Genomic DNA, 25,479 nt, shown 5'->3' on the forward strand with positions numbered 1-25,479 from the left:
CTATGTCCATTGTGTTGGGGTTTTTTTTAGCTGAAAATGGACAGAAGCACCGCGTATTGACAACACTTGGCAGCCATTTTGCTTGTAGTTTTCTTTCAGTGAGCTAACGCTGCAATGCAAGCCAAACGAACTACATTTCCCAAAGCGGTAACAGCACTGCTGCAGCCAAGACCTCCTCCAATGATGCAAGCAACAACCCTTTTTAGAAATAGAGCAAGGAGGGGGTGGTCAGTCAGATGAGGCAACGAAAAGTAAGACAGATCGATCCATTTATGAAGCTCACAGAACTTGTGAAGGAGTCACAAATTTGAGAAAAGTTCATGAGAGTCAAGCATGATGGCGCTAGCTTTTTAAATGAGCAGGATGGGACGGGAGTGTATGAAAAAGGGAACAGGGTTGGGATGGGATTTCTTTTCTTACTCTGGGATGTGGATGGGACGGGATTATTTCTGTGTGAGTGGGATGGGACGGGAATGAAAAACCTCTACTGTTTCACCTCTAATTGTTGATTTGCTGTGAGCTTGTGTACGCTGTGCATCTCGCCAGCAGAAAGAGGTATAGATTGTGTTGCTTACAGTGTGAATTTTGCATAATGAGGGAGAAAAGCTGTTAAAAATGGCCTATCTGGTTCACATTGCAAGCGATCAAGAATCATTTGTGAGTGGCTTGCAACATTGACCAGGATGGCCACTTTCAACAGCTTTTCTCCCTAATTATGCAAAATTCATCAATGAAACCACAACAGTGGTTAACTGTGTAGCACTGAATACACCTCAACTTTTACAGCTTCAACAGTTCAACCCATATTTATGGTTATTATGATAAATATGATTTTAAAACAATAATGCATTAGCGGCATTATTAGTGAATTAACACTGACAGCCTTACATTTCCTCTGAGTTTTAAAAGAACTGTTGCTTTATCATTTAATTTCAGTCATCAAGCCTCATATTCACAGCAGTAGAGAGGCTTCTGATTGGTCAGAATTTAACGGAATAAGAAATTTCACCCTCTTCTCCTGCAAACTTTCTGTTAGTAGCAGATTAACGCTCCTGAATTAAATCTGACAAATCCACAGGAGTGACAGACACGGACGTGTTTGTGTTGACACACATATTCAGCGGTGATTTGTTCCAGCGTCTCTACCTTCAGATTATTATTAACCACCCAGCTTAGGATCACACAAACACAGAACCAAACACACCTTATCTCTCTCTGAGACATACAGTAGAACCAAAGTTAGAGTTGTTGTTCACATCTTAGCAGGCAAACCTCACTGTAATGATCATTCTGGTCAAGCAGCAGATTTAATATGTTTTTGATCAGTCTCAGAAAAGGATGCGCAACCTAAATTCCAAAAAAGTTGGGATGCTTTGAAACTACATATCAGATGTTAACTGAGACATTTTACAATTTCAGGAAAAATATTGGCTCATTTTGAATTTGATGGCAGCAACACGTCTCAAAAAAGTAGGGACAGTGCCATGTCCACCATTGTGTAGCATCCCCTCTTCTTTTAACAACAGTCTGCAAACATCTAGGAAGTAAGAAGATCAGTTGCTAGAGTTTTGGGAGAGGAATGTTGTCCCAATCTTGTCTGATGTAAGATTTTAGCTGCTTTTCTGATGCTCCAAATGTTTTCTACTGGTGAACCCCATACCATCACAGATGCAGGCTTTAGAACTGAGCCAGGATAAGCTGGATGGTCCCTCTCCTCTGTAGACTGCAGTGTCTGTGATTCATGTGACCACAGAACAGTTTTCCATGTCTCCTCAGTCCATGTTAAATAAGCTTTGGTCCAGAGAAGACGGTGGTGTTTCTGGATCCTGTTCCCACATGGCTTCTTCTCTTCCATGATCCAACTTTAACTGTCATTTGTGGATGGCACGGCCAACTGTGTTGACAGAGATTGATTTCTGGGAGTGTTCCTGAGCCCATGCAGTGATTTCCTTGAGGGCCTCTTCAGCCTTGTCCCTCGCTCAGAGATTTCTCCAGATCCTATAGTTGGAAAATGCTCCTTCATCTGTTTTTCATTAGTACCACTTAGTTTTTGTTGCCCTGTCTCAACTTTTTTGAGAGGTGTTATTCTCATGAAATGGTTAAATGTCCGTTTAAAATCTGATATGTTGATTTTGTTCTATAGTGAATAAAATATGTATTCATGAGATTTGAAAATCATTGCATTTCGTTCTCATTAAATTTTATACAGCGCCCCAACTTTTTTGGAAAAGGGGTTATAAAGTTATTCTGCCATTAAAAAAGAGTAAAAGTTGACACCAGCATGAGTTGTTGAGACTGTTGTGTTGTTGTGTTAGCGTCTGCGGCCCTCTCCGCCGTTCTCATGACCTCAGACATCATTAAACAGTCAGACGTGACTCAAACCGGCTGCACACACCTCTCACTCACAGACGTATGCACGGAGGAGGTGGAAGCCGTCGCTATGGTTACGGTATGTCACAGAAACGCCCTTTAAGCCCAGAGGAGTGATGTCACATGGTCTCCACCCGGCCGTGCGTCACACCGACACAAACAGACAGAAACACGCAGGAACAATGAGACGGTTCTGTTTACAGAGAGCATAAATACAGTCTGAACATCAGCATCCATCAAATACTCGCCTTTTTTTCTCCTCCCTCCACGGCCCTGGAGGGTTTTTAAACACCAAACTCATAAACGAGCCTCTCATACTTTAAGACATTTAGTGTCAGGTTTAAGAGAAAGCAGGGACAGATGTTCAATCTCTGTAAATTCTCTATCAGACTGTTGGAGGCCTGTGAGGAGAAACTCAGGGTGAAGAGCACAGGTTGGCAAAGTCTTTGTTTTAAAGTAAAAGTAGTCAGTCCAGAATACTAATCTTGATTTTTGAGTGTAAATGAGCTATTAGCTCAGGTTTATCAAATGAGGCCATGTTACTGATATTCCTCTAAACTCTCCTGCTAACTTCAGCCTCGTAGTTTCCAGCTTCAAACATTTAAAAAGTCTAAATATTCAGCTCATTAGCTAAAGCATTGGTTCTCAACCCCTCTAAGAGGAGCGTGAAAGGATGTCAGGTGGGTGCAGGGTCCATAGGCACTGAGGGTGTCAAAATGGATGAAGAAATATATTTTTAAATCATGGTTAGAAACAAAATGTATGACAGCATATTAGTGCCTCCATACAAGATAAAAAAAGAGAGCAAGTCAAAATATTTTAGATTTTAAAGTTAGAAATTTACAAGAAACCAAACTCAGAACATCTGAGTTTGAAAAGTGTTAAAATTCATTAAACAAAACAAATTTAAAAGTCCTAAATTATGACATAAACTCAATAATTTAATATTTTTAAAGTCACAAATTTATGAGAAACCAAACTGAATGCTTTGGTTGGATTTACAGAAACAAGCTCGTTGTAGTTTCTCTGCTATACCGTGATTGAGAGCGAACACCATCTCCTCTTCGGCCCAGTGCTGAAGGGAAGTCAGAGCAGTAGTGAGCAAATAAGCAAGGAAATGCGAAGCAGCACTACTTTGTGTATGAAGGCCACCAGATGATGTATTGGAACAGCAAAAGGGAAGGGGCGGAGCCACGAAAGCCACCTGTGGTAGTGAAAGAAGAACGGAAAGAAGAGAAAGAAAGACGTGTTTCAATGCACACTCAGGTACAGTAGGTGGTGATATGCACCTTTACAAACTGGATGCAAACCACAATTAAAGGTCACATATTTCACCTCTTTAAGACAAGTTGATATCGGTCTCAGAGGTCCCCATAACATGCCTGTGAAGTTTGTTGCTGAATAAACACTCCAGTATAGGGTTTTTGCATGTCTGAAAAACCCCTCTGTTTCAGCCCTGCTCAGAACGAGCTGTTTCTGGGACTTTAGATGTTACTGAGCTGTCCAACTCCGCCCCTCTCAGGAAATCGATGCGGCTTAATGGATGTGGCGCTGGGGCTGGAGATTTCCTCCAAGAGGAGAGGGCCAGTGGAACCTGGGGCGGGGCTAACTCCCCACATGACATCATGAGGGAAATCTGAGAACAGCTTGAACAGCTTGTTTTAACACAGATTTTCTGAAAGGAATGGGGGAGGGGGGGTTATCTGGTACTTCAGGGGATTGTAGACACGCCAGGGGCACATATTTTTGTTAGAAAAGCCTGAAAAAGTGATTTTTGCATAAAGGTCCCCTTTGACCAAGTACATCCAATAAGTCTTCTGAGAGGAATCAAGGACAACTGGAGCAACGATGTGGCGTGTAAATCAACACGGACAGACAGCCACGCTACAAATTAGAGTAGTAGGATGTCCCTTCTAGGTCCAGATGATAATGTAATGATTCTTGGCTAAAATCACCAGTACATAGTGATTATTCCCAGTAAGAGGTATTATTTGATCAAGCTCAGAACTGCAGGACTTGTTCAAGGACAACAGCTTTATCTTCTTCCACACTTTTGTCTACTTTTGACTTTAAAACATGAAAAAAAATCAAAGTTCTGGTCTGTTATGATAATAAATAAAGTATTTCCTGTCATTTCTCTCCTATATTCAGAGTCTACAGTTTATCTTCTGTCTCTCTCTTGCAGCTGTTTTTGCTCAGCGGTTCCTCAGCAGCCTCTCTCTCTCCTCTGATCTCTCTCTCCTCTGATCTTTCTCTCTCTCTGGGATTTGAACCGACAGCTTTCAGCTCCCACATAAAGCCCTCGGTTTCCACCCCCCCAACCCCCCCTCGTCTTCCTCCCCCGCTCTCCTCTCTCCCTGAGGCGTTTCTCTCTCTGTTGTTGAGGAAACGTCGGATCATTGGCTCACAGATCAGACGGTATTATAGATCTGATAGACGCTGCAGGCGCAGTTTAAATGTATGGCCCTGTTTATATTTATATACATCATCTTCATTAGCATCATGCTCGTCCCGCTAACCTCTGTTTTACTCTCTAAGTCCTTGGCTCGCTGCTGCAGGCTCCGAGCTGAGGATGCAGACTGGAGAGGACGAGGAGCGGAGCTGGGATGTCTTTTTTTTTTTTTTTTTTTTAAATCTGGGTCAGAGGAGGAAACAGATTCATCAGTGTGAAGAGGAGAAATGATCTGATAGAAGAAAGACTCTGATGTGAACAAGCTGCTTTTATTTCAAATCCAGGACCCTCATTTATAACATTTAATTCAACCTAAAGGGGCATTACGTGTTATAAATGAACACACAAGACTGCACATTTTAAATAACTGATTATATCTTAATTTTTAGATGTTTAATTTGATCCAAACTCTGGTTTTTCGCCAGAGTTTAAATGCATTTAATTGCTCAAAATTTAAGGGACATAATTGCATGCAAAATTTCAGTCACAAGTCCACATCCTCTATGATTTTGCATGATCAAATGTATTTTGTCAGATAGCAATTTCAAGTTTTCATGCAGTATATATAAAATAAATGAGATTTGTGCAGGCTAAAGTATGTTTTAACCTACATAGATTAAAGTAAAAAATAAGTCATTAGAAAACTGCAGTGTTTTCATAAATAAAGTGAACCTTTTTTGAGTTTACTTGTTTATTTAACCCAATTCTAAACTAATCATGCAGTTTAAAGTTATTACTTATATGTGCATAACGCCACATTTTAGCCCCAGGTACTGAATATTTTAAATAACTAATTATATATATATATATATATATATATATGGAGGTTTATCCTGTTTTAAAATTGGTTTTACTCTTACTTTAAAATGCATCCTAATGGCTGTTGTATTTGCATGTAAAATTGTTTAGCCTACAAGCTATCAAACTTAATGTTTTTGCATTAATTTGCATCATTAAATAAATGCAAGGACACATGCAATTTGAGGTTTCCATGCACTAGATTTGAAATAAATGCAGTATGTGCAGCCTAAGGTATGTTTTGTGCTACACAGATGGAAGAATAAAATCCTTTTGTAAGAAGACAGCAGTGTTTTAAATATTATTGGCTCAACTTCTTTATTTAAACCAAATAATTGAACTAATAAAATGCAGTTTAAGAGAGTAAAGTCTGTATAATGTTGCATTTTAACACAAAGTCTTGTATATTTTAAGTAACTGATTATATATGTATTTATAGATGTTTCTTCTGATTTTAAAATTGTTTTATTCTTTCTTTAAAACGCAACCAAATAACTGAAAATTAGGTGCATGCAAAATTTAACCTGCAGGTTCTCATACTAAATGTTATTGCATCATTTTGCATCACTAAATTTCTCTTATTACACATGCAATTTGAAGTTTAATCCAAAAATATATAAAAATACAGGCTTGTTAAGGTTATTTTTGTGCTACATAGATTAGAATTAGAATTGAAACCAGCTTTACTGGTCAAGTTTGCCAACACAAACAAGGCATTTTAGCTCTGTTCTCAAAATACAGGAATTAAACATTAAATATAAAGAATAAAAACTTTAAAGGTTGATAAAATAAAAGCGTCAATTGAACATTTGATTTCATATTTAAAGTTTGTACATTTGTACGTTGTATAATAAAAAGATTGGTAGAAAAAAAATCTATAAGAGAAATAAAGTGTTTTAAGTGCAGCATGTTCATCAAAGCTTAATTATCACACTAATCAAACAGTTTAAGGGCTTAAATTCCTCCTGATGTCCCATTTGAACTGACAGCTCTCTACATTTACATAAAGGTAAAATCTCTGTTTATTTCTGTTACTACATTCCAGATCATGTGTAACAGCTTTTAACACCTATAAAGGGATTCGTAAATAAAAGATATTCCTATTATAAGTAGCTGTAGTATTTTAAACAATATTTCCGTCTGTGTTTTTCAAAGTGGGGTCCGGAAACTTTAATAACTGCATATCCAAAGCCAGTGTGTTCTTTTTCATGCATGCATTTTCTTTCTTTTTCTTCTGTTTAACATTTTTTTGAGGATTCAAATAATCATACATTTTGTTTGCAGCATACATTGCAAGCAAAAGTGCAATTAAAAATAGAAGAGCTGCTGCATTGAAATAGTTAGAGAGTCTTCCAACTCGGCCCACCCCACCAAGCCCTCCTCTCCACTGTCCCCTGAGGCCCAGATCTTTAACACGTGACTGCACATCAATGTTTATGATCTACCAAAGATCACTAAAATGCAAGGATGCCAGAAGTGTGTAGGCAGTAATAATTTTTATCAAAATGATTAAATAAATGACATAAACACAAAAATAACAAGAGCTGTTTTGATTCTGATACCAGTTTATGAAATATGTCCACTACTGCTTAAAACACAGGTATTTGGAGAGGGACCTGGATGCATCGGAGGACGTCCACTACACACCGGAAGTCGGATGAGCGCTGTCATATCTCTTCTTCTAATACCGGAAGTCACTTGAACTGAACGTCTTCTTTGTTGTTTTCTTTGTGCATCACTGCCATATCAATATAGGAATGTTTGTCACATAAAGAAATATAAGTAGAAGAAAAATATGTGACTTTTCAGACCAACAAGCACAGCGATGACATAACATTAATTTTACTAAATGGATTTATGATCCAAATTCAAGTATCACTGAGCACAGTCATAATATGCGATGGGAGATTGGTTGGCCGGACGCCGGTGTTGCCGCCATGTTACCACAGGTCCACTACGTCAGTCAATAAAGTAGACAAAGATTGTGCCAGTTTTCGGAATAAAAGCTAAAACGACAAGATTGTATGGATTCTAATGAATCATTTACCAAATGATCCATATTAAAATATATAACTGATTGTGAAATATAAGTATATATAAAGATTAGATTGTTTTTCGTGCAGACGGTCTATTTGTTAGAAGTGGTCCCACACAATAAACGCTGAACTGGAAGTACTTTGTGTGCTTCTACACGGAGAAAACAATGAAGAAGATGTTCAGTTCAAGGGACTTCCAGTATTAGAAGATGAGATATGGCTGCGATTTCCCGAAGCACTGAAATAGAGGTCCTCGGATGCATCCAGGTACTCTTGTGGGTATTTGTATCGGCGAGTACACGAGTTTATGCACTGATCCGATACTGTTTGGTTTAGCTCTATATTTTACTTCTTTTAGCCATGCTAAATGTTAGCGCTATAAACCGGAATCAATTTTTCTTTGCAGCCTGAAAACCACTGCTTGCAAGCTACCGTTTTTAGAGCAGCGAAGAAGAACCAAAGGACCCACTGCTGCAGCAAAGAAAGGTGTCTGTGTGACAGTATTTCTCTGAATGTGACTGTTAAAATGCCTTCCAGACCGGCGCTGTCGTACACGACAGGAAGTGACACAGTTTATCAAAAGTTAAATAACTTTTGAATCATAAATCATTGCCTTTTACTTGTTTTTCCTCTTGATGCTAGCCGTTGTGCCTTCTCATTGACACTGTTGATGTCTTTGAATCCTGTGGTCAGGATTTTCAGCAAGCCTGGAACGAGCGTGTGACTTTTTAGGCCTTTAATGATTAAATCAACACCAGTAAACCCAATATTGAACATCTTTTTATCCATTTCAATCCAATTATGATCCTTTATTACCGTTAGCTTGAATGCTAATGCGATGGAAATTTAAAGACTATAAAAATTCGATCAGTACAAACTAGTAAATATATGAAGAAGTGTGTTTAATTTTTGATATCAAGACAAGACTCCTTCAAAGCTTAAGCTATACAGGATCTCAGCTGAAGAGGGAAAAATGACAGTCGCTCAACAGATAAATTTTGTTAAATTATCTATTTTTAATCTGAATTATAAGGGTAATTTTATGTGGTTTTAAATAAACTTTTTGGTGCTTTTTGTCCGCACAGAATGAGTTGAAGAGCTGCAGGCGTTTGTGGCTTCTTTAGAATTTTAGTCAGCTGTTGTTTTTTCATGAATTTTGACTTGTCTAAAACTTGCTTTTCAGTAAAATCAAAGAAACACAAAGCAGTGTCGTTAAAATTCATCATTTTCTGGGGCAAAATAAAAAAGACAGAATAAAGCTCTAAAACTATTCAGCAGAGCAGTAAAAACAAAGTCAGATTTACCTTCTGCTGGTGGTAGCAGCAGTGGGAGCAAAGCATGCTGGGAGCAGGGCATCCAGGTGTTGTCTAATGCGAGTGGTCAGCCTGCAGCCTGAGGGGCGTTACGTTCGGGTTAGGACGACCTTGATGCCTCACCAGAGGGGAAGGAGCTTCAGCCTGAGCGCGTTCACCAGGATCAGATTCAGCCCTGCAGAGAGGAGTTCACCTGAGGAGGGTCCAGGTCACCGGGGAGGTCAAACCTGCTGTCCAAACCGAGACATCAAGAGCTCAAAGCGGTACTGGGGCCCCCTAGAGGCTGCTGGGATCATTACATGAGGATTTTTACTGCAGTTATTCCTTTAAATGAGTGGATGTGATCTCTTTATTTCACATATGAGGCCAATGGATGTTTACCTTTAACCTGCTTCTTTTATAACAGCCAGCAGGGGCGATGGCAGGTTGCAAAAGTTGGTTAATGAAATGGTACTTGCCATACTATCTCATCAAACATTTTCCTAAGGAGTTTTTGTTCTTTAGCTCTAGTTTAAAGCCTTCTTTATTATAGCATGGTGCTCACTTACTATATTCTGGTCCCAGTGGGCGGCAAATTAACATCCCGTAGAATCTGTAAGGGTGTTGGATTCTGAGGGGCTTCTTCTCACTTAAATTCTGCCATGACCTCTCTCCATCCAATCATCCTGATGCCGTCACATTTTAAAATCAGTCTTCTCTTTTCCACTGTCAGTTGTTTCAGTGTGACTGCTGCAACCCTCCTCCACCCCAGTCACCTCTGTTACAACTCAACAGTGTCATGGTCCAGCTCCTCAGATGTATCTGAAATTATACTGCTCCTTCCACCCCCACTACCAGAGTCTAGACTCCATAGGGGGTATCCTATCCTGCTGCTGGCCTCATAACCCCTTAAAGTACATGAAGACATCACAATGGAGTCTTTGTCGAAAGATCTGCTGTAAAGTCCACAAAACCCTACAATAAACTGAGTTAAGCTTTGTTATTGTTTGGTTATCACAGAAACATACCATTTATCTATATTGCTATATATTGACCAATCAAGGAAAAGCATTGTGAATGCATTGTTTTCACTGCAACAAACCTCAATAAGGGCATGGCCCACGATCATATGGGAGGTCCAATCAGGCCCAAATCATCTGGTGCAGAGCCAGTCTTAGTTGTAACCTTGGCGAGGATTAATCCAGGGTCTAAAAATAAAGCACATTACTCAACATCCCTTAGAGCTTGGGTGCATCAAAACTACCAAGAAAAACACAGGGTCTGGACTTTATCAGGGACATAAATTCAATCTTTTATATAATAAAACATCAGTTTTAGTTCAATTTCCAATCCTGGAATCTTTCACTGTGCAACCTTCAATCACAAATAGACAAATAGCTTTAGTGCAAAATAAAAAATGTAAAAACTGCCACCTAATTCATTTAAAGTATGTTTAAAGGGCTCGGTTCAGTTCGCTGCATGGTTAATTCTTTCATTAGAGCAGTTTATCTACTTTAAAATAGCAGTACACAATAATCCAGCCCTGAGTGAAGGTTTGGATAAACCATCTGCAGCTCTGTAGCTCCACCTGCTGTCTAAACCTGATTTTTTTTTAAAGTTTACTTCGAAGGGAGAAAATACAAGGTTCAAGGACTTAATAGACTTAATTTCAAAGGAAATCAATCAATTCCCATCTGTGTTTAATCCTAAGTCATCTCCTGATCCTGATTTAGTTTTTTTTTTTTTTTGTTTATTCTCTTTCTCAATATTTGAAGTCCATTTTGACATTTTAATATTAAAACAAATACATGGTGGGTTTTTGGTGCTTTTTTGCAGCCTGATCATCATGAAAAGTTCCTGGGTAAAACGTGGAAATATATTTCTTTAAAGCTCAGCATCTCTCTGCAACTCAAGCAGAGGAATAAACCAACAAATACAGATTATAATGGCCGAGACAGGGATTTAAATCACAGCAAAACATCAGTTATGGCTTCAGTGTCGTTCAAGTTTATTGCACATTAGCAGCTGTTGGATAAGTCCGTCTGCACACACAGGCATACCGTAGTTTTTGCATAATATTTCTGTAAAGAAAATACTAAAAAATAAAAAATAAAAATAAAAAACAGAAAAAAAAGAAAAAAGCTCTGAGGAAAACCTGCTGTTTTTTAGTAGCCCATAAATAGGAAGTGAAAAGGTTTAGCTTCTTTTAGGCCCAAGTGAAAGAGCAAATCCAACACCAGAGGACTTTACCACGAAGGGAGATAATCATACCCTCCTGGACTTTCTTTGAGTACGGCTGGCCACACACAAGGGGGGGCTGAAACTGATTATTAGTGGGTTATAAGACTAGCAAACAAGAAATTAGCCTTTCAAAAGTTTCAGTAATTCAAACCTAATAAAACTTAAGGTGTAAACTTCTCATTCAGAAGAACTGGTGACCAAATCTAAATCCAGACTACTTCAGATTGATTCAGATTGAGATTGAAGAGTGAAAACAGAGACAGAGGGGAAAACAAATGTCAGCAGTAATAAAGTAGTACACTTCTTAACTAAATAATTATCATCAATCAGAAAAATAAATTCTTGCAGATAATCTATCAACCATCAGATATCCACCCCGATAATCAGCCCCCTTCCTGCCATGTTCCCTACATCTTTCATACATTACCATGGCAAATAATAACTCAGGAAACAGCTTCTTCAGATGTTTCCTCACTGTCAGTAACACTTCAAATCATATTTTTTTCATTTCATGCTATCTTTTTTTTTTTTTACATAATCAAAGTACTAACAAAAATTCAAAGTTATGGCTGAAGCAAACAAACTTTTTAAAGAAATTTTAAGCCTTTTTATCTACTCACGACTTTCAAAAAGTCATTCTCCTGTTATAAACACTCTCTCTAATTCCTCTGTAGTGGCATTAACCTCCTCAGACCCTGCATGCACATATGAGGACATTACATTTTAGCTTTCCTACAACATGGTAATGACTTCTGCTCTTGGGATTTCTGAGATAATGTTCAGAATGGCCACTGAAGTTTAAATAATTTGCTTGGCATGTTGGGATAATTTGCTGTTTTGATATTTTGAGGAATTTTCTTTCAAATTGTCAAGTATTATCAAGGAAATTGTTTTGCACATTTTGGAGCGTTTCATTGGAAGATTTGGGTAAATTGCAAAAGACCTCTTTTTTTAAATATTCATGGGGAATTGGGAAAGTTACTTGCAAATTTTGGGGAACTGGACAAGGTATTTGGGGGTAGGGATTGTTATTTAAAACTTTATGAAACATCAGGGAATTTGTTTGGATATTTCTGTCATTTTCTTGGAATTTCAAAAAATTAATCTGTAATTTTTTTTTAGAATTTGCTAAAAAACTTAAATTGAAGAAATTTTAGGGGGAATTTGCTTGAAAATCTTCAGAAATCTGCAAGGCGTCATGATAAAACTTCACTCAAAGATCTGGGGACCAGATCTTAAGGACACTTTAAAATATGTCTACGAATAATGATAGAAATTCTAGGTAATTTCTTTAAAATTCAGTAATTTTTGGAGGATTTGGAAAAGAAAATCTCCATGAAAATCCTGTTCAAAGACAAGGCTGATGTTTTAACCGATCCCAAATAAGTGGGAGAAACTAAAAGTGCTTTCCAAACAAAAGCTCAGGTCTCAAGAGGTTAAACAGTGACTGAGGTGAATTAGAAATTAAAGTTGCAAAGTAAAAAAAGAACACGTAGATTCATATATACAGTGATTAACATCAAAAGAATTATATTAAGATATTTTTCCCTAAAATAATTCACTAACCCTCCTACTGGGGCTTGCTGACCCCATCTTTGAAAGAAAACGGAATCTGATGATTTTAAATTTTAACTGATTTTGCAAATACGCAAGATCTCTGACATAAGGACAGCTTTAGTTGATTATTATAATCCTCAACTAGATATAGGGAGGCATTTTATCGCCATGCGATCAGTAAGTCATGTTTGATCAAATTAGCATGAATGTTGGAGAACAAAACACAGAAACAACTTAGTACCTGCAGCTGCAATGCCTCTCAACAGAACTACAACACCACAATGCAATTTAAATTTGGAAGGATACTGTCGTTTTTATAGCAGGTGTTTTTATGTATTTTGTCAGGGTGTGTCTATAAATGCCTTGCAGTGGTTTGTTGTTTTTGTCTTTAGAATGCTGAGACTGAATTCTGCACAAAAAAATCACCTGTACAAGTGCAAATAGATATGTTAAACCTTGAAATACTCGTTTCTGTTAGATCTCGTCTGTGAAATCCTCACTTTTCAATAGTAAAATTCAGCTGATACAGATCGGTGCCGATTTCCTTAATTTTCGGGAATCAGCAACAGGCCGATTCCTACATATGAAACTGATCTTATCCACCTCTACCTACTAAACTGTGAAAAATGAAAGACTAAAGGAACTGATATAATTTAGTAGTTTGGACAGCAAAGGTCTAAACTTTTGATTTATATTTGAGAGAACTACCTCATGTGCAGTTGAAACAACAGGTTTGTATTGTTTCACGGGTATTGTTCAATGTTTTTCAACAAAATAAGATTGGAACATTGAAGGTGTATGCTGTCAGTTATAAAAAAAAAAAATTGGTATCGGCCAAAATCGGAATCGGCAGGTCAGGCTTTTTAAAGATTGTTGATCGGCCAGAAAATTGCAATCAGAGCACCCCTAGTCCTCATGTCTGTGGGCTACCATGTTTTAAAATTGGCTTGGATCTGAAAATTGCCTCATGTGTAGCCAGCCTTATGAAATTAGAGTCACGAGTAAAAGAGCCAGCTTCATGACATTAAAAACTCAGACTTAAGGCTCAACAGACCAGATTACCTTCTTATCTTGCTTCGTGGTTGATCCTATGGAAGTCAAAATACTCTACTGTTCTTTTAGAATAATTTAAGAGCAAACAAAAAACTCAAAAAGTCAAACGTCTTATTTTGAAGTCGTTCCACTGCAGAGAGGAAAACTAACCAACCACGAGAAATAAAGTACAAAAGATGATATGTAAGGAGTTTGGTGTTTCCACCAAATCAGACTCAAGTCTTCCACATCCTGTCTGAGCTCTCCTGAACCCTTGAGTCCTTCAGCTCTCATCTCCAGGGTTCACAGCCGTCTCTGTAGCTCCTCAGCAGACGGCCTGGCTGCTGCAGATTCCAGATTAACACACACTGCCTCCTTCTGTTCCTCTACTTGATACCTTTCAGTGTGTGGTAGATGTGCTTGGGTAAAATCACAAATCTCTCTCCGAACGCCGCCGGCAGCTCGAGGCTCGTCTTTGGCTTTGCACACGCCGCCTTCAGCCTCTTCAGCTGGCTCTCCTGCCGCCGACACTTCTGCTGCATCGTCTTCAGCCTCTTCCTCAGAGAGCCCACCTGGCTCTCCAGCTGCTCGATGCGCTTCCTCTGCCGAGCAGAGTCCTCCACTGTGTAGTTGTGGTCGCAGGAGACCGACACCGTGTTGCCCCAGATGATTGGAAGGCTCCTCCCTGGCTCCTCCATCACCGCCGCCACAGGGTCAGAGGTCAGAGGGAGGGAGAGGGGGAAGTGGATCTCTGAGGTGAAGGGATCATCCAGGGTCTGTGAAACAAAAAGACATGATCATCTGGATTAATCTCAGACAGTATGGTAGGAACAGAAAAACAGCTTTAGTCTGATTTTAGTTAAATCTTTCCCTTGCACTCTTGGATTGGACGAGTGTTGACTCAAAACTTCACCTTCATGTTGAGGTTGAAGGTAAAGAGTGATGGCACGGCGTTGTCCTTCAGCACTCGGTTGTTACACTCCATCTTGAAGCAGTCTTTGGTGAAATGTTGCGAGCAGATGTTGCTGTACTTTGTTGGCTTGAAGTTGTTCCTCCTCATCGCTGCGACCCATTTTCCACAAATATCTGGACGGGCCAGAGGAAACCTGGGAAGGCAACCAACCAGTCAATAATTAAACAAAATTAAAAGGAAATCTTGCACGACTCCTTTTGCGCTACCATGAAATTTCAAAAAGAAGCATAGAGGTTAAGATAAAAGTATGGAATAAATAAAATTGAAATCACTTAATAATCAGGTCAAGGTCAAGGTCAACTTTATTTATAGAGCACTTTCAAAACAGAGTTTGTACCAAAGTGCTGTACAGGAAAATTTTGAACAGTTATTTAAAAACACCAAGTAAAACACCATGATGTTGCAAGTGCGTTTAAAACACAACATAGACAACATAATAGTGACATACCCATAAGTATGCAAGTACATATGGGCATACCATGCACACACCAATTTACAGTGTTATAGGTCAGGGGGGCAATAGCGATCTTAGACAGAAAAACACAGACGCACATGGACACACACAAAATGGGTCGAACATAAAACAAGGAGGAAACAAAGACACAGAGCCAGGGGGAATTAACTATCAAAAAAATGTAAGAGAATAAAAGTGAGTCTTTAAGTGCTTTTTGAAGCAGTCCACAGAATCAGCTGATCGTATATGTGATGGTAAGTTGTTCCAGAGGGTTGGAACGGCTACTGAAAAAGCCCTGTTGCCAAGTTTACGGTGTGATCGTGGGATGGTTAGTAGTCCTTGATCTGATGATCTGAGGGATCTAGCTGTACTGTAGGGTGTTAAGAGTTCTTTGATGCAGCTTGAAGTGAGGTCATGGAGGGCTTTAAACACAAACAGGAGAATTTTGTATGGGATTCTATACTGAACTATACTGAGCCAATGTAGGGATGCTAATATGGGTGTAATATGATCTCGTTTTTACATCTATAGAGGAGTTGTGCAGCAGCATTTTGAACAAGTTGTAAGCGGTGAATAGAAGACTGATTGATGCCAAAATAGAGTGAATTACAGTAGTCAAGTCTGGAGGATATCAAGGCATGGATGAGCTTTTTTCTTTACTGATCTTATGTTGTATTCTAATTTTCTGAGACACTGAATTTTGCGTTTTCATTATCTGTAAGCCATAATCATCAACATTTCAGGAAATAAAGGCTTGAAATATTTCACTCTATGTGTAATGAGTCTATATATGGGTTTCACTTTCTGAAATGAGAGACAAAAACATTGAACTTTTTCATGATATTCTAATTTTTTGAGATATAATGTACCTTTAGATGTTGGGCTAAAGGTGTGTGGCTACTGCTTGGTCTGAACTGCTTCTTGTAAACACTGACTTTAAATCATGTAGCAGGGAGACCAAGCAGTGCATTCAGCTCAGTTTTCATGTGGGGTTTTTGCCCACTCCAGGCAGCAGGGTGGGAAATTGGTATCCACCAACAGCCAACTGAAGGCATTTTTGAGCAGTGTGAGGTGAATTTGCTCACCTTACCAGCCACTGGGGCAGGTAAATAAAAGTAGCCTAACCTTCCAGAGTGATTTTGTTTATAATGGCCTATAACTTGACAACAGTAGGTCATGGTTTTTATATTATATCTTGTTAAATAATGCTGTTTTTTTTAAAACTGAGCAATGACTTCCATCTAGCCACTCTGCCATAAAGTCCAGGTCAGTGGAGGGCTGCAGTGATGGCTGTCCTTCTGGAACTTTGTCCCATCTCCACACAGGAGCTCTGGAGCTCACGTTCTCTGTCTCCTCTCTAAGGCCCTTCTCCCCTGATTGCTCAGTTTTGCTGGGCGACCAGCTCTTGGTTTGGTCCAAACTTCTTCCATTAGAGAATCATGGAGGTCTCTGTGCTCTTAAGAACCTTCAGTGCAGCAGAAATGTTTCTGTAGCCTTCCCCAATCTGTGCCTGTCAACAGTCCTGTCTCTAAGCTCTGAAGTTCCTTTGACCTCATGGCTTGGGTTTTGCTCTGGTATCATTGCCAGCTGTGAGGCCTTCTCCATAGAGGTGTGTCCCTTTCCAAAACATGTCCAATCAGTTTAATTTAGCACAGGTGGACTCCAATCAAGGTGTAGGAACATCTCAGGAAAGATTAGAGAAATGGAAGAACCTGAGCTACATTTACAGTATTACTGTAAAGGCTCTGAATACTTATGCCAATGTGATATTTCAGGTTTTTATTTTTAATACATTTGCAAAATTTTCTAAAATTCTGTCTTCACTTTGGGATGATGTGGTACTGAGCACAGACTAATGAGTATAAACAATATTTTTTTCAATTGTAATATCAGGCTGCAACACACAACAAAACTGAAAAAGTGAAGTTGGTCTGCATACTTTGTGAATGTGCTGTGTAACTTGGGGGAAATCTGGGAAAGATATAATAGTATTTAAATTGGATACTGCACAATCCTAGTTGCAAGGATCAAAATGACAGTAAATATATTGCCAACCTTTTCCCTTAAAGTCTCTTTTGCTTTATTTCCTGACATAAAGAGTCATCCTGATTAATTTCAGTCTTTTTCATATCCATGTAAAGACTCCTCTTGCAGACTTAAACTACAAGAAAAGGTTTAAAAACGATGCATTTTGCCTAAAGTGATAGAAAAGTTATCAGGACTGTATATTCAAATAGCTTCTCCTTATAAGAGGCCAGTTTAAATCAGCATAGGAATCTTAAATTCTTCTATAATCAATTATAACAGGAAGCTTAAAACTATGGATAACGAGTTGGGACATCACTGCTTTAACATGCTGGAAAATGAGCCTCTCACTCGAAAATAAAATGTTAGATATCAGCAGGTTTGACAGTAGTTATTAAAGTTAACCCAACAAAATTGACCGGACTATGGACAGCTAACTAACTGCCATCTACAGCCTAGTCTAACTCCTCTGACATGGCCAAACCAACAGCCTCTCCACATGTTTACCTTGTTCAGAAGGAGACTTCAGCTAACATTAGCTTAACTGTCAAACGCCACGGGCGCGTGACCAACCATCACCGAACTCCCTTTAGATTTCAAGGAATTTTTAATTTCCGCCCATTTTGACGTGGAAAAAACACTTTATAATACATTAGTCGGCGTTACTATGAACGTGTGCAATGTTCTGGAAAATTCGGCAGAAAAAAATCGCTAAAAAGTAGTTTGGTTCAGTTATAATATTAGCTAAAGGGGAGTGTTTAGGTCTTGCGCTGGTACACAAGATGAACGTTCACTTGTTACGTGCGGATTACGAGCAAACTTCACACAAAACTTCAAACTGAGCTAAAAAAAACAGTGTTACGTTAATTTTCTGAAACCCGAATACATCGGTAAAACAGACTGGGGCACGAAACGTCTTTTGACAGCTTGTAACATCCATGTAGAGTTCGGGATTAGCTACGACTCTTTAAATCGGAGGGTTAGTGAACGCAGGCTGGTAAACTGTCTCATACTGTACACGAGTACATTTCAGTTCTTATCCGATCAAATCCGGTTAATTAACGGTAAGTAGCTTACACACAGAACTAAAATGGACCTACTTGTGGAAGGAAATATCTTTGTCTTTGTTGTAGCGGTTCTTACAACCGTACGCGGAGCACGTCTGAACCATGGCTGCTGCCCCAGCGACACTCACTGAGGTACGGGCTGACAGTGACAGAAGCTCCGCTGGTACTCTTCCACACCCTCCTTGAAGGCTTCACTGCCAGTAACAAAGATGGCGGCGGAAACGGAAATGGAATTTAAACTATTCGAAATATTTAAAAATAATAATAAATATAGCAATGACCCTAACATTAATAATAGAAAGTTTCAAAATGTTTTATTTTTTATTATGATACAAACTGTTTATATGTTATTATAATTTTTTTTTTTACTTACTGCTAAATAGAGATCAGTCAGTAATGGGCAACTTTGCTGCTGAATTGTGTATTTCCACTCAGTACTTTATGCTTTATAAATGTAATGAAGTAAAATACTTCCCCAAACTAGACCAAGTCGAAGTTAAACTACTGATTTTAAAACTTCTCAAAAAAGTACAACTACCATTCTGTACCCATGCCTTTTAAGAAATTGTAATAGATATAGATCTTGAAGAAATCTAAATATAAAGAATAAAATTTAGAGTAACATGTTGGTCAAAAAAGAAACTTTATTCATAAAAGAGCTGTTTCATACAGGGCATGTTGGTCTGACAAGCTTTATACAGCAACAAAAGACCAAAAACATACACCAGAAAATGAGTAAATAGACACAGCACTGATATGTAACTCTAAAGTGTGTTCGTATCGTTACTACTCTGTACAACACACCAAGTCAGATAGCTGAGCGAAAAGCAGAAAAAGGCCACGAGGCTCTTAAACATGGAAAAATGTATGTTAAACTGGAGCAGCTGCAGAACGAAAACTAGACATAAAAATAGTCTTTACAGTTTCCCACCAGCATACGTCTGATATATGGGTGTAACCACTCCGAAAATGCAAAACACGCAGAATATATGATCAGAGATTGGTTTTTCCAATGCTAGTGCATTGAAACAGAGAGGAAATAGAAATGACAGGAAGAAAAGGTAAATAAGAATGAATGAAATTCCTGTTTAGGGACATTACTCGTCCAATTTTAACATTCGCACAAAAATGCAGAGCTTTAGCAGCCTTTAAATAGGAGAGGAAGAAGTAGAAAGAATGCCTTAGTGTTGGCTGCTTGGATTAAATTCATTCCCAGGAAACACTGTATATCTTTCCTGTCACATTTACATGTTAACGTTTACAGAAATGACTTTCAGAGTGCCACAAGTAAACTGCAATCTGTTTCCTGCATTTCACAGAAAAGTCAACAATCTCTCAAGACGATATACGACTGTAACAGAAAAACAGTCAGATTCATATTTGGATAGTTCTGTCCATCTTGATGCCATTTTAATGGAAAATATTCACTATAAAGATGATTGAAGTCTTAGGGTTGCTGCTTTGGGAAGAAACACCTCTTTAGTGTTGGGAGAATTTGCAATTTCTTTGTTTTTTGAAGTAAATCAACCATCTTTGGTAATTTTCTGGAGTTGTCACGCACATCTCACCATCTTCAGCCACCAAATGGAACCAGCCCAGGTAAGGGTCAAAAGTCTCTTATTGTGACTGTGAAGGTAATACAAAACTGAAAATAACTGAAAAGGACTGAAGTTTTATCAACGAGGCTGGAAAAATACTGACAATATTCCAATCCAACACCAGAGAGCCTGTTCACCAATGATCAAACTTACAGTATGATAAACTAAACAAGCTCTAGTTGTTCAGGAGCATTTGATACAGAGTAAAGCTTCCTTTAAAAGCCTCATTCGTGTACCATAAAGCTTGGGGTTGCCCCATCACATGCTTCTAAAGGTGCAAAAAAAGTAAAGCAGCAAAGTAAAAAGTGCTTGATAATGAGACAGAGAGAGATGGACAGAACTACCAAACCATAACGGCATTCCTGCAGCCTTCAACTTTAACAGATACAAAGCTATTATACATTAAAATGTACAGGTTCTAGGCTGAAATTATTGGCCTGAATCTTCAGCTTACATCAGAAAGAAGTATGGCGGACAGCGACGCCATCAAACACACAAGAAAATAAAAACCTCTGCTATGCAGGGATCAACTCATGTCTTCTTTAAGCTAGTTGAAAAGAAAGAAGTGCAACAAAGAGTGCTTCTGTTGGGTATTTTCATTGTCTCTAAATACTGCATTTCTCAGAAGCTTCTGATGCTGTCCATCCACACCAGTCAGAGTTGTAGCACATTCAGAGGAATACATCACTGCAGTCAGTAACAAAACACAGAGTTGCAGCTTTCTGATTGGATGATTCTTACAGCAATGATTTCTGGGACTTGGATGAAACTCCTCGTCTGAAATTTTTGCCTTCGTAACTGAACATTTCAATAAAATCTTTGAAGTGTTTGAGCCGATATTACATGTCTCAGACAGTCTGCTGACCTTGATGAAACCCCACAGCAGAAACACTTCCTGCTGTTGTTTTGTAATCCTTCAATTCTGAGCGTACCACTGCTGATTTACTGTTTTAATCATATCATTTAAAATCTGGGTAATACATAAACATAACTAAAGTCATTTGACCGGCTTTCTGGGGAGCTTTCAGCAATTTCAGCAATAAGAGAAAACTCAACCACAACTCAAAGTTAAAGTTCTGAAGAATTAATATAAAATACCTCTTTACTGTAGGGTTGTCATACCTGAATTTTACACTTGAAACCGTTCGGAAACTAACTGATAAGATAAATCAGTCCAGGTATTTTGCCCAAACTTTGCTTGGACTTTCCTGGATGAAAAAGTTCCATCAAAATGAATGGTGGTAAATGGGAAACATTGGGTCTTGAGTGTTTTAAAAGCTTGAATACAAAGCTGTGTGGAGTTTTAACTGCTATTAGGAGCCTGAATCCAGAGACCTGTGAGTTTAACATGAAAAATATGGCTTTTCTGATCAAGATAAACAAATGATAGGTGCATCTGGTCAGACTCCCTCCAGGTAACCGGACAATGGAGCCTAGAGGATCTATGACAAGAGACGTCATAAACTGACATCACTCCTTTTTTGCATATTTTAACTGTGTTAAATGAGTTAAATTCAAATTTTGTTAATGCATTAGTGAAGTGGCTCCCAAACTTTATCTGTTGGGCCCCTTTCAAAATACTTTCAAGCCCCCCACTCATCCCCATACACACACATTCATACAGTATATTGAAATATGTTGAAGCAGTGGTTCCCAAAGCAAGGGGTCAGGACCCCCAGGGGTCGTGAGATGCATTCCAAAAGACAATCTTTTTTTAATGGTTTGAATTGTATGTCTTACCCATTTTTTGTAAAGATATGTGCATAAAATTAGCTACATTAAAAAAAAAAGGTCATTTGGAGAGATTTAAGCTGACAAAGTGATGTTCAAAAAGATCCTTAAGAATGTAACAATGCACATGGCTGTGTTAAACTATGCTTCAACTACCCTCAGGTTCAGTGAGGATCCCTAATCTCTGTTAAAGATACAACCATACCCTTCGCTGATGTATTCTGCTTTCTGTTCTTAGAACTTATTTCTAAAGTTGTCTATAAAAGTACAGCCTAGTAACTGCAATTTTCGAGTTAAGACTGCCTCTCTTATCTCATTTTCAAAGTCCATTTTTTTTCTTGTGTAAGATAACAGCAGAAAAACCTTCCTCGAACTAGTAGGATGTGGCAAAAGGAAGGCTCTAGCTCTCTTTTTTAACCAGCATTAACAGGTGAAGTTGAGAGCAAGGTCTGAATCATCAGATTTTATTGTCTTTGTTTTAGGTATTGAGATGTCTTGTGTAGATTCATTGTTATCCAATTTACTTGGAAAGTTCTCAAAAAATGTGCCACACTTTGGTAGTAGGGCTAAAAGTTCTGCATTGACTTAATCCAGCCTTGTCATGCCCCTTCTGCCATAACTTTGAGCCCCTCCTAGGGGCCTTTGGGCCCTACTTTGGGGATCACTGCATTAGTGAATGTGTGAAGAATCTGCTAACAGACAGACAGACTACAGCTCCTGCTGTCAGAGAGCGACTGCTGACTTAATGTCAGTTTGACCACAGAAATGTCCCACATTTGACCGCAGTAATCTTTGCTAGTTTCAGCCCAGATATCCTGCATGGTTGTCACGTCTTCTTTTACAGCCTAGACAGTACTTTTCAGTCCTATGATAATAAAATAAGGGCGTTAGAACAAAATTAAGAAATCTAACAACCTTGCTTTTAAAAAGTTGAAACATTTATATTCCTATAAAATAAAGCCTGTCTTTTTGAGAAAAAAAAAGCTTCCACTGAGGTGGTATTTTATCATTACTGCCACTTACTGCATGTGTCCAACCTAGAAAAGCCCTCTTAAAGTATGACAAACAACACAATTCACTAAAACTTGATCATTAACTTCCATCTTTCTCAAGTTAACTAATCTTGCTCTTTTCCACTGTCATGCTGGTGAGAAGTTAAGCTCCTCAGTGCGACTGGCGACTTTTACTTATGGTAATAAATCCAACCATTTGAAACATGTTGGTAAATCAGCAGTGGCGGGGCTCTAACAAGTCTGATGTGAGACTGAACCAGGAGAGACATTTTTATGTTTGAGTCTGACCATTAAACCATCAAAGCTGTGTCCCATTTCCGGCTCCTCTTCCTGTATAAACAATAAAAAAAGTCTTATCAGGCATTTGATGCTGTCCACTGCTCTTATTTTGAAATAAAAACATTGTACCTTCAGTTATTAGTGTTTTTTGTTTCTTCTGTAAATGCTAAAAGAGAAAAAAAAAACTGCACAAATTAACAGTTATGAGTCGGTTTAGAGAGTTTTTCACATTCAGTCTACACTGTTGTTCTCCATCAGGGTCTGGATCTACTTCTTCCCCTCTTCCTCATCCTCGTCATCCTTCTCATCATCCTTGACTTTCTCTTTGTCCTCCTGCTCCTCGTCTTTGTCTTTCTCCTCCTCTTTGCCTCCTTCATCATCCTCTGCAGCCTCTCCTTTGTTTCCGTTTTCTTCTCTGCCTCCAGCTTTCACGTCATCATCGTCGACTTCATCCTCGGCTTCTTTAGACTCTTCCTCATCACCTCCTCCCTGTAAATACAAAGTTTAACACAGAGTAATGCACTGTTTAATGGATTTGATATCTATATACAGTCCTTTAAGTTTTAGGCATGTAGGGCATTAAGGGTTCACCCTGGGTCCCAAGGTCAAGCTTGATGGCATCTCTTTTGTATGGGCCTTTTCACCTTTGGTAATACGCCTGGAGACCACCAGTGGCATTCGGGCCCCTGAGTCATCTAAAGCACGACCAGGGGTTCATGACAACCCGGCTACCAGCTCAGTTACCTAGGCCGTGCTAACTTGCCACATCCACCCCTTACTCCACCCTAAAGGTGTAGGACTTTTTTCAAAAGGATATTTTCCCATGCCCCTTGTAACATACAAGGACATCCAGAGGGTTGTTGTCAATCCTCTTTCCTGCATGATGGCACCCTCAGGTGGCTTACTTGCCACATCTACACCTTACTCCAGCCTCATTTTTGGGCCCAAACATGCCTTAAAGTTCTGCACAGAACTGTCAAACTCTGTCTAACTCTATTTTGATGCATTTTTACATATTAAGCACCTTATTAACACTCTAATTACTTGTCTTAATTGTTAACTCTTTTTTGCAGTACATCTCTCATTTGATGCACAGATCTGCCTTGACCCCCAGACTGATGTCTACCTTTGAACCCACCTCTGGTCCTACCTGCTTGATGCGGTTCCTCCTCCGGTTCGGGACCCGGGCCTTCATCCTTCGGGACAGAGCCAGCAGCTTGTTGTGTCTCTGCCTCTTCTTCGCCTTCTCCTCCTCCTCTCTCTTCTTCTCCTCCGCATGATCCGAATCTGAGTCGTCCTGTCGCTGCACCCTGCTCCTCTTCTTGGGCTGCACCATCCTCTTAGGCTGACTCCTGTCTCCTTTATCTTCATCATCATCGTCTTCCTCCTCCTCCCCTGGGCTGTACGAGGAGGAACTGTCATCTCCTCCCAAGAACGAGCGCTTCCTGCGAGTCACCGAGCGGCTGTCATCGCTGGAGGAGGCTCCAGAGTCGCTCCTGTCCCGCTCCTCCTGCTCGCTGTCCTCCTCCGGGGAGCTCTGGAAGTCTGACTGGGATCCAGAGGAGGAGGAGGAGAAGGAGCCTTCGTCACTGTCGTCCAGGATGGAGGCGGGGAGGCCGATCTGCCGCTTCTTCGATGCGTCCACTTTGGTCTTCCGCATCGAGGCGAACATTTTGCGCTTGTACAGGCTCTCCATGTCTGCACACGGTACCGGAGCTCAGTGACATGAAACAGAAAACCGAACCAGAGAACCGGACTGTCTGTCTGTAAACAAGCTAACGGAGCGGCTAGCTAGCTTCTACCGTCTGCGCGTCACAACAACAGCTGCATGTTATTTCTTTAAAAAACACAAGATAGCATCCGAATTTCCTTCCGTGCACGTTAAATATGCTTTAACTTCGCATAAAAGATATATTTTTGTACGTTGAAGCAAGATTTGCGCGCCAAACGCATACAATGTAGCAGATATTCTTCTTACTGTAGCTAGCTGTCTGTTATTGTTGTTGCTCCAGCTTCTTCTTCGCTGGATGAAATTACGGTGCAATGTGTGTGGGCTCCCCCTAGCCAGTGCATAAAATACGGTTACTACAGGAGCAGCTCCAAAACTTAGAACATCATTAAAAAGTTCAATTTTTATCTGTGATTTAATTCAAGAAATTAAACTTCTATATAGTCTAGAGTTATCCCAAATAAAATGAAATATTTCAAGACTTTTCCAGATTGCACATACAGCAGCCTTCAGCTCATCTGGATTGTTGAGTCTGGTGCCTCTCATCCTCCTCTTAACCCATAAGGACCCACCATAACACATGTGTCACGGTGGGTCCTTTAAGTGTCCTGTAAAAGACCTTGCACAGCTTTTTTTCTTGACTTTAACTAATAAAGTCACTGATTGAAACACATTCTGATGTGGTCATGTGGTTGGTTAAATAAGTTAAAAATGGTAAAACATTAAAATAGCTGTAGAAAAAAGTGGCATGACTTGGGAAAGCAGTGGTGAAAAAGGTTCAAAAGAGGTAACAGTGGGATTAAATTGACAAACATTTATTATAGAAATGCAA

General features: G+C 39.2%; 2 protein-coding genes across 3 annotated transcripts; both read right to left on the reverse strand.

The window, feature by feature from the left end:
* Positions 1 to 13,555: 13,555 nt before the first annotated feature.
* Positions 13,556 to 18,476, reverse strand: thap1 (THAP domain containing, apoptosis associated protein 1). The gene is made up of 3 exons (XM_041811417.1): positions 18,331 to 18,476; positions 14,692 to 14,884; positions 13,556 to 14,554 (listed from the first exon to the last, which is right to left on the reverse strand). The coding sequence occupies exons 1-3, from the start codon at positions 18,399 to 18,401 to the stop codon at positions 14,165 to 14,167; spliced, it is 654 nt and encodes a 217-aa protein (XP_041667351.1). The 5' UTR covers positions 18,402 to 18,476; the 3' UTR covers positions 13,556 to 14,164.
* Positions 18,477 to 18,929: 453 nt separating this feature from the next.
* ccdc82 (coiled-coil domain containing 82) lies at positions 18,930 to 24,956 on the reverse strand. Of its 2 annotated transcripts, none has more exons than XM_041810872.1 (2): positions 24,057 to 24,956; positions 18,930 to 23,407 (listed from the first exon to the last, which is right to left on the reverse strand). In XM_041810872.1, the coding sequence occupies exons 1-2, from the start codon at positions 24,612 to 24,614 to the stop codon at positions 23,186 to 23,188; spliced, it is 780 nt and encodes a 259-aa protein (XP_041666806.1). In that variant the 5' UTR covers positions 24,615 to 24,956; the 3' UTR covers positions 18,930 to 23,185. The 2 variants fall into 2 exon arrangements, with proteins under 2 accessions (XP_041666806.1, XP_041666807.1); XM_041810873.1 differs by having other exon boundaries at positions 24,069 to 24,953.
* Between the last annotated feature and the right edge of the window lie 523 nt (positions 24,957 to 25,479).

Source organism: Cheilinus undulatus, linkage group 17 (assembly GCF_018320785.1).
Source record: "Cheilinus undulatus linkage group 17, ASM1832078v1, whole genome shotgun sequence".
Lineage (NCBI taxonomy): Eukaryota > Metazoa > Chordata > Actinopteri > Labriformes > Labridae > Cheilinus > Cheilinus undulatus.

Excerpts from the sequence above, each read along its gene's own strand:
- ccdc82 (XM_041810872.1), bottom strand. The coding sequence starts at position 24,614 with ATGGAGAGCCTGTACAAGCGCAAAATGTTCGCCTCGATGCGGAAGACC. Across the intron at positions 23,408-24,056 it reads TCAAGCAGGTAGGACCAGAG|GGAGGAGGTGATGAGGAAGA; the intron begins GTGGGTTCAAAG and ends TTGTATTTACAG.
- thap1 (XM_041811417.1), bottom strand. The coding sequence starts at position 18,401 with ATGGTTCAGACGTGCTCCGCGTACGGTTGTAAGAACCGCTACAACAAA. Across the intron at positions 14,885-18,330 it reads AAAGATATTTCCTTCCACAA|GTTTCCTCTGGCCCGTCCAG; the intron begins GTAGGTCCATTT and ends TTGCCTTCCCAG. Across the intron at positions 14,555-14,691 it reads CCTTCAACCTCAACATGAAG|ACCCTGGATGATCCCTTCAC; the intron begins GTGAAGTTTTGA and ends TTTGTTTCACAG.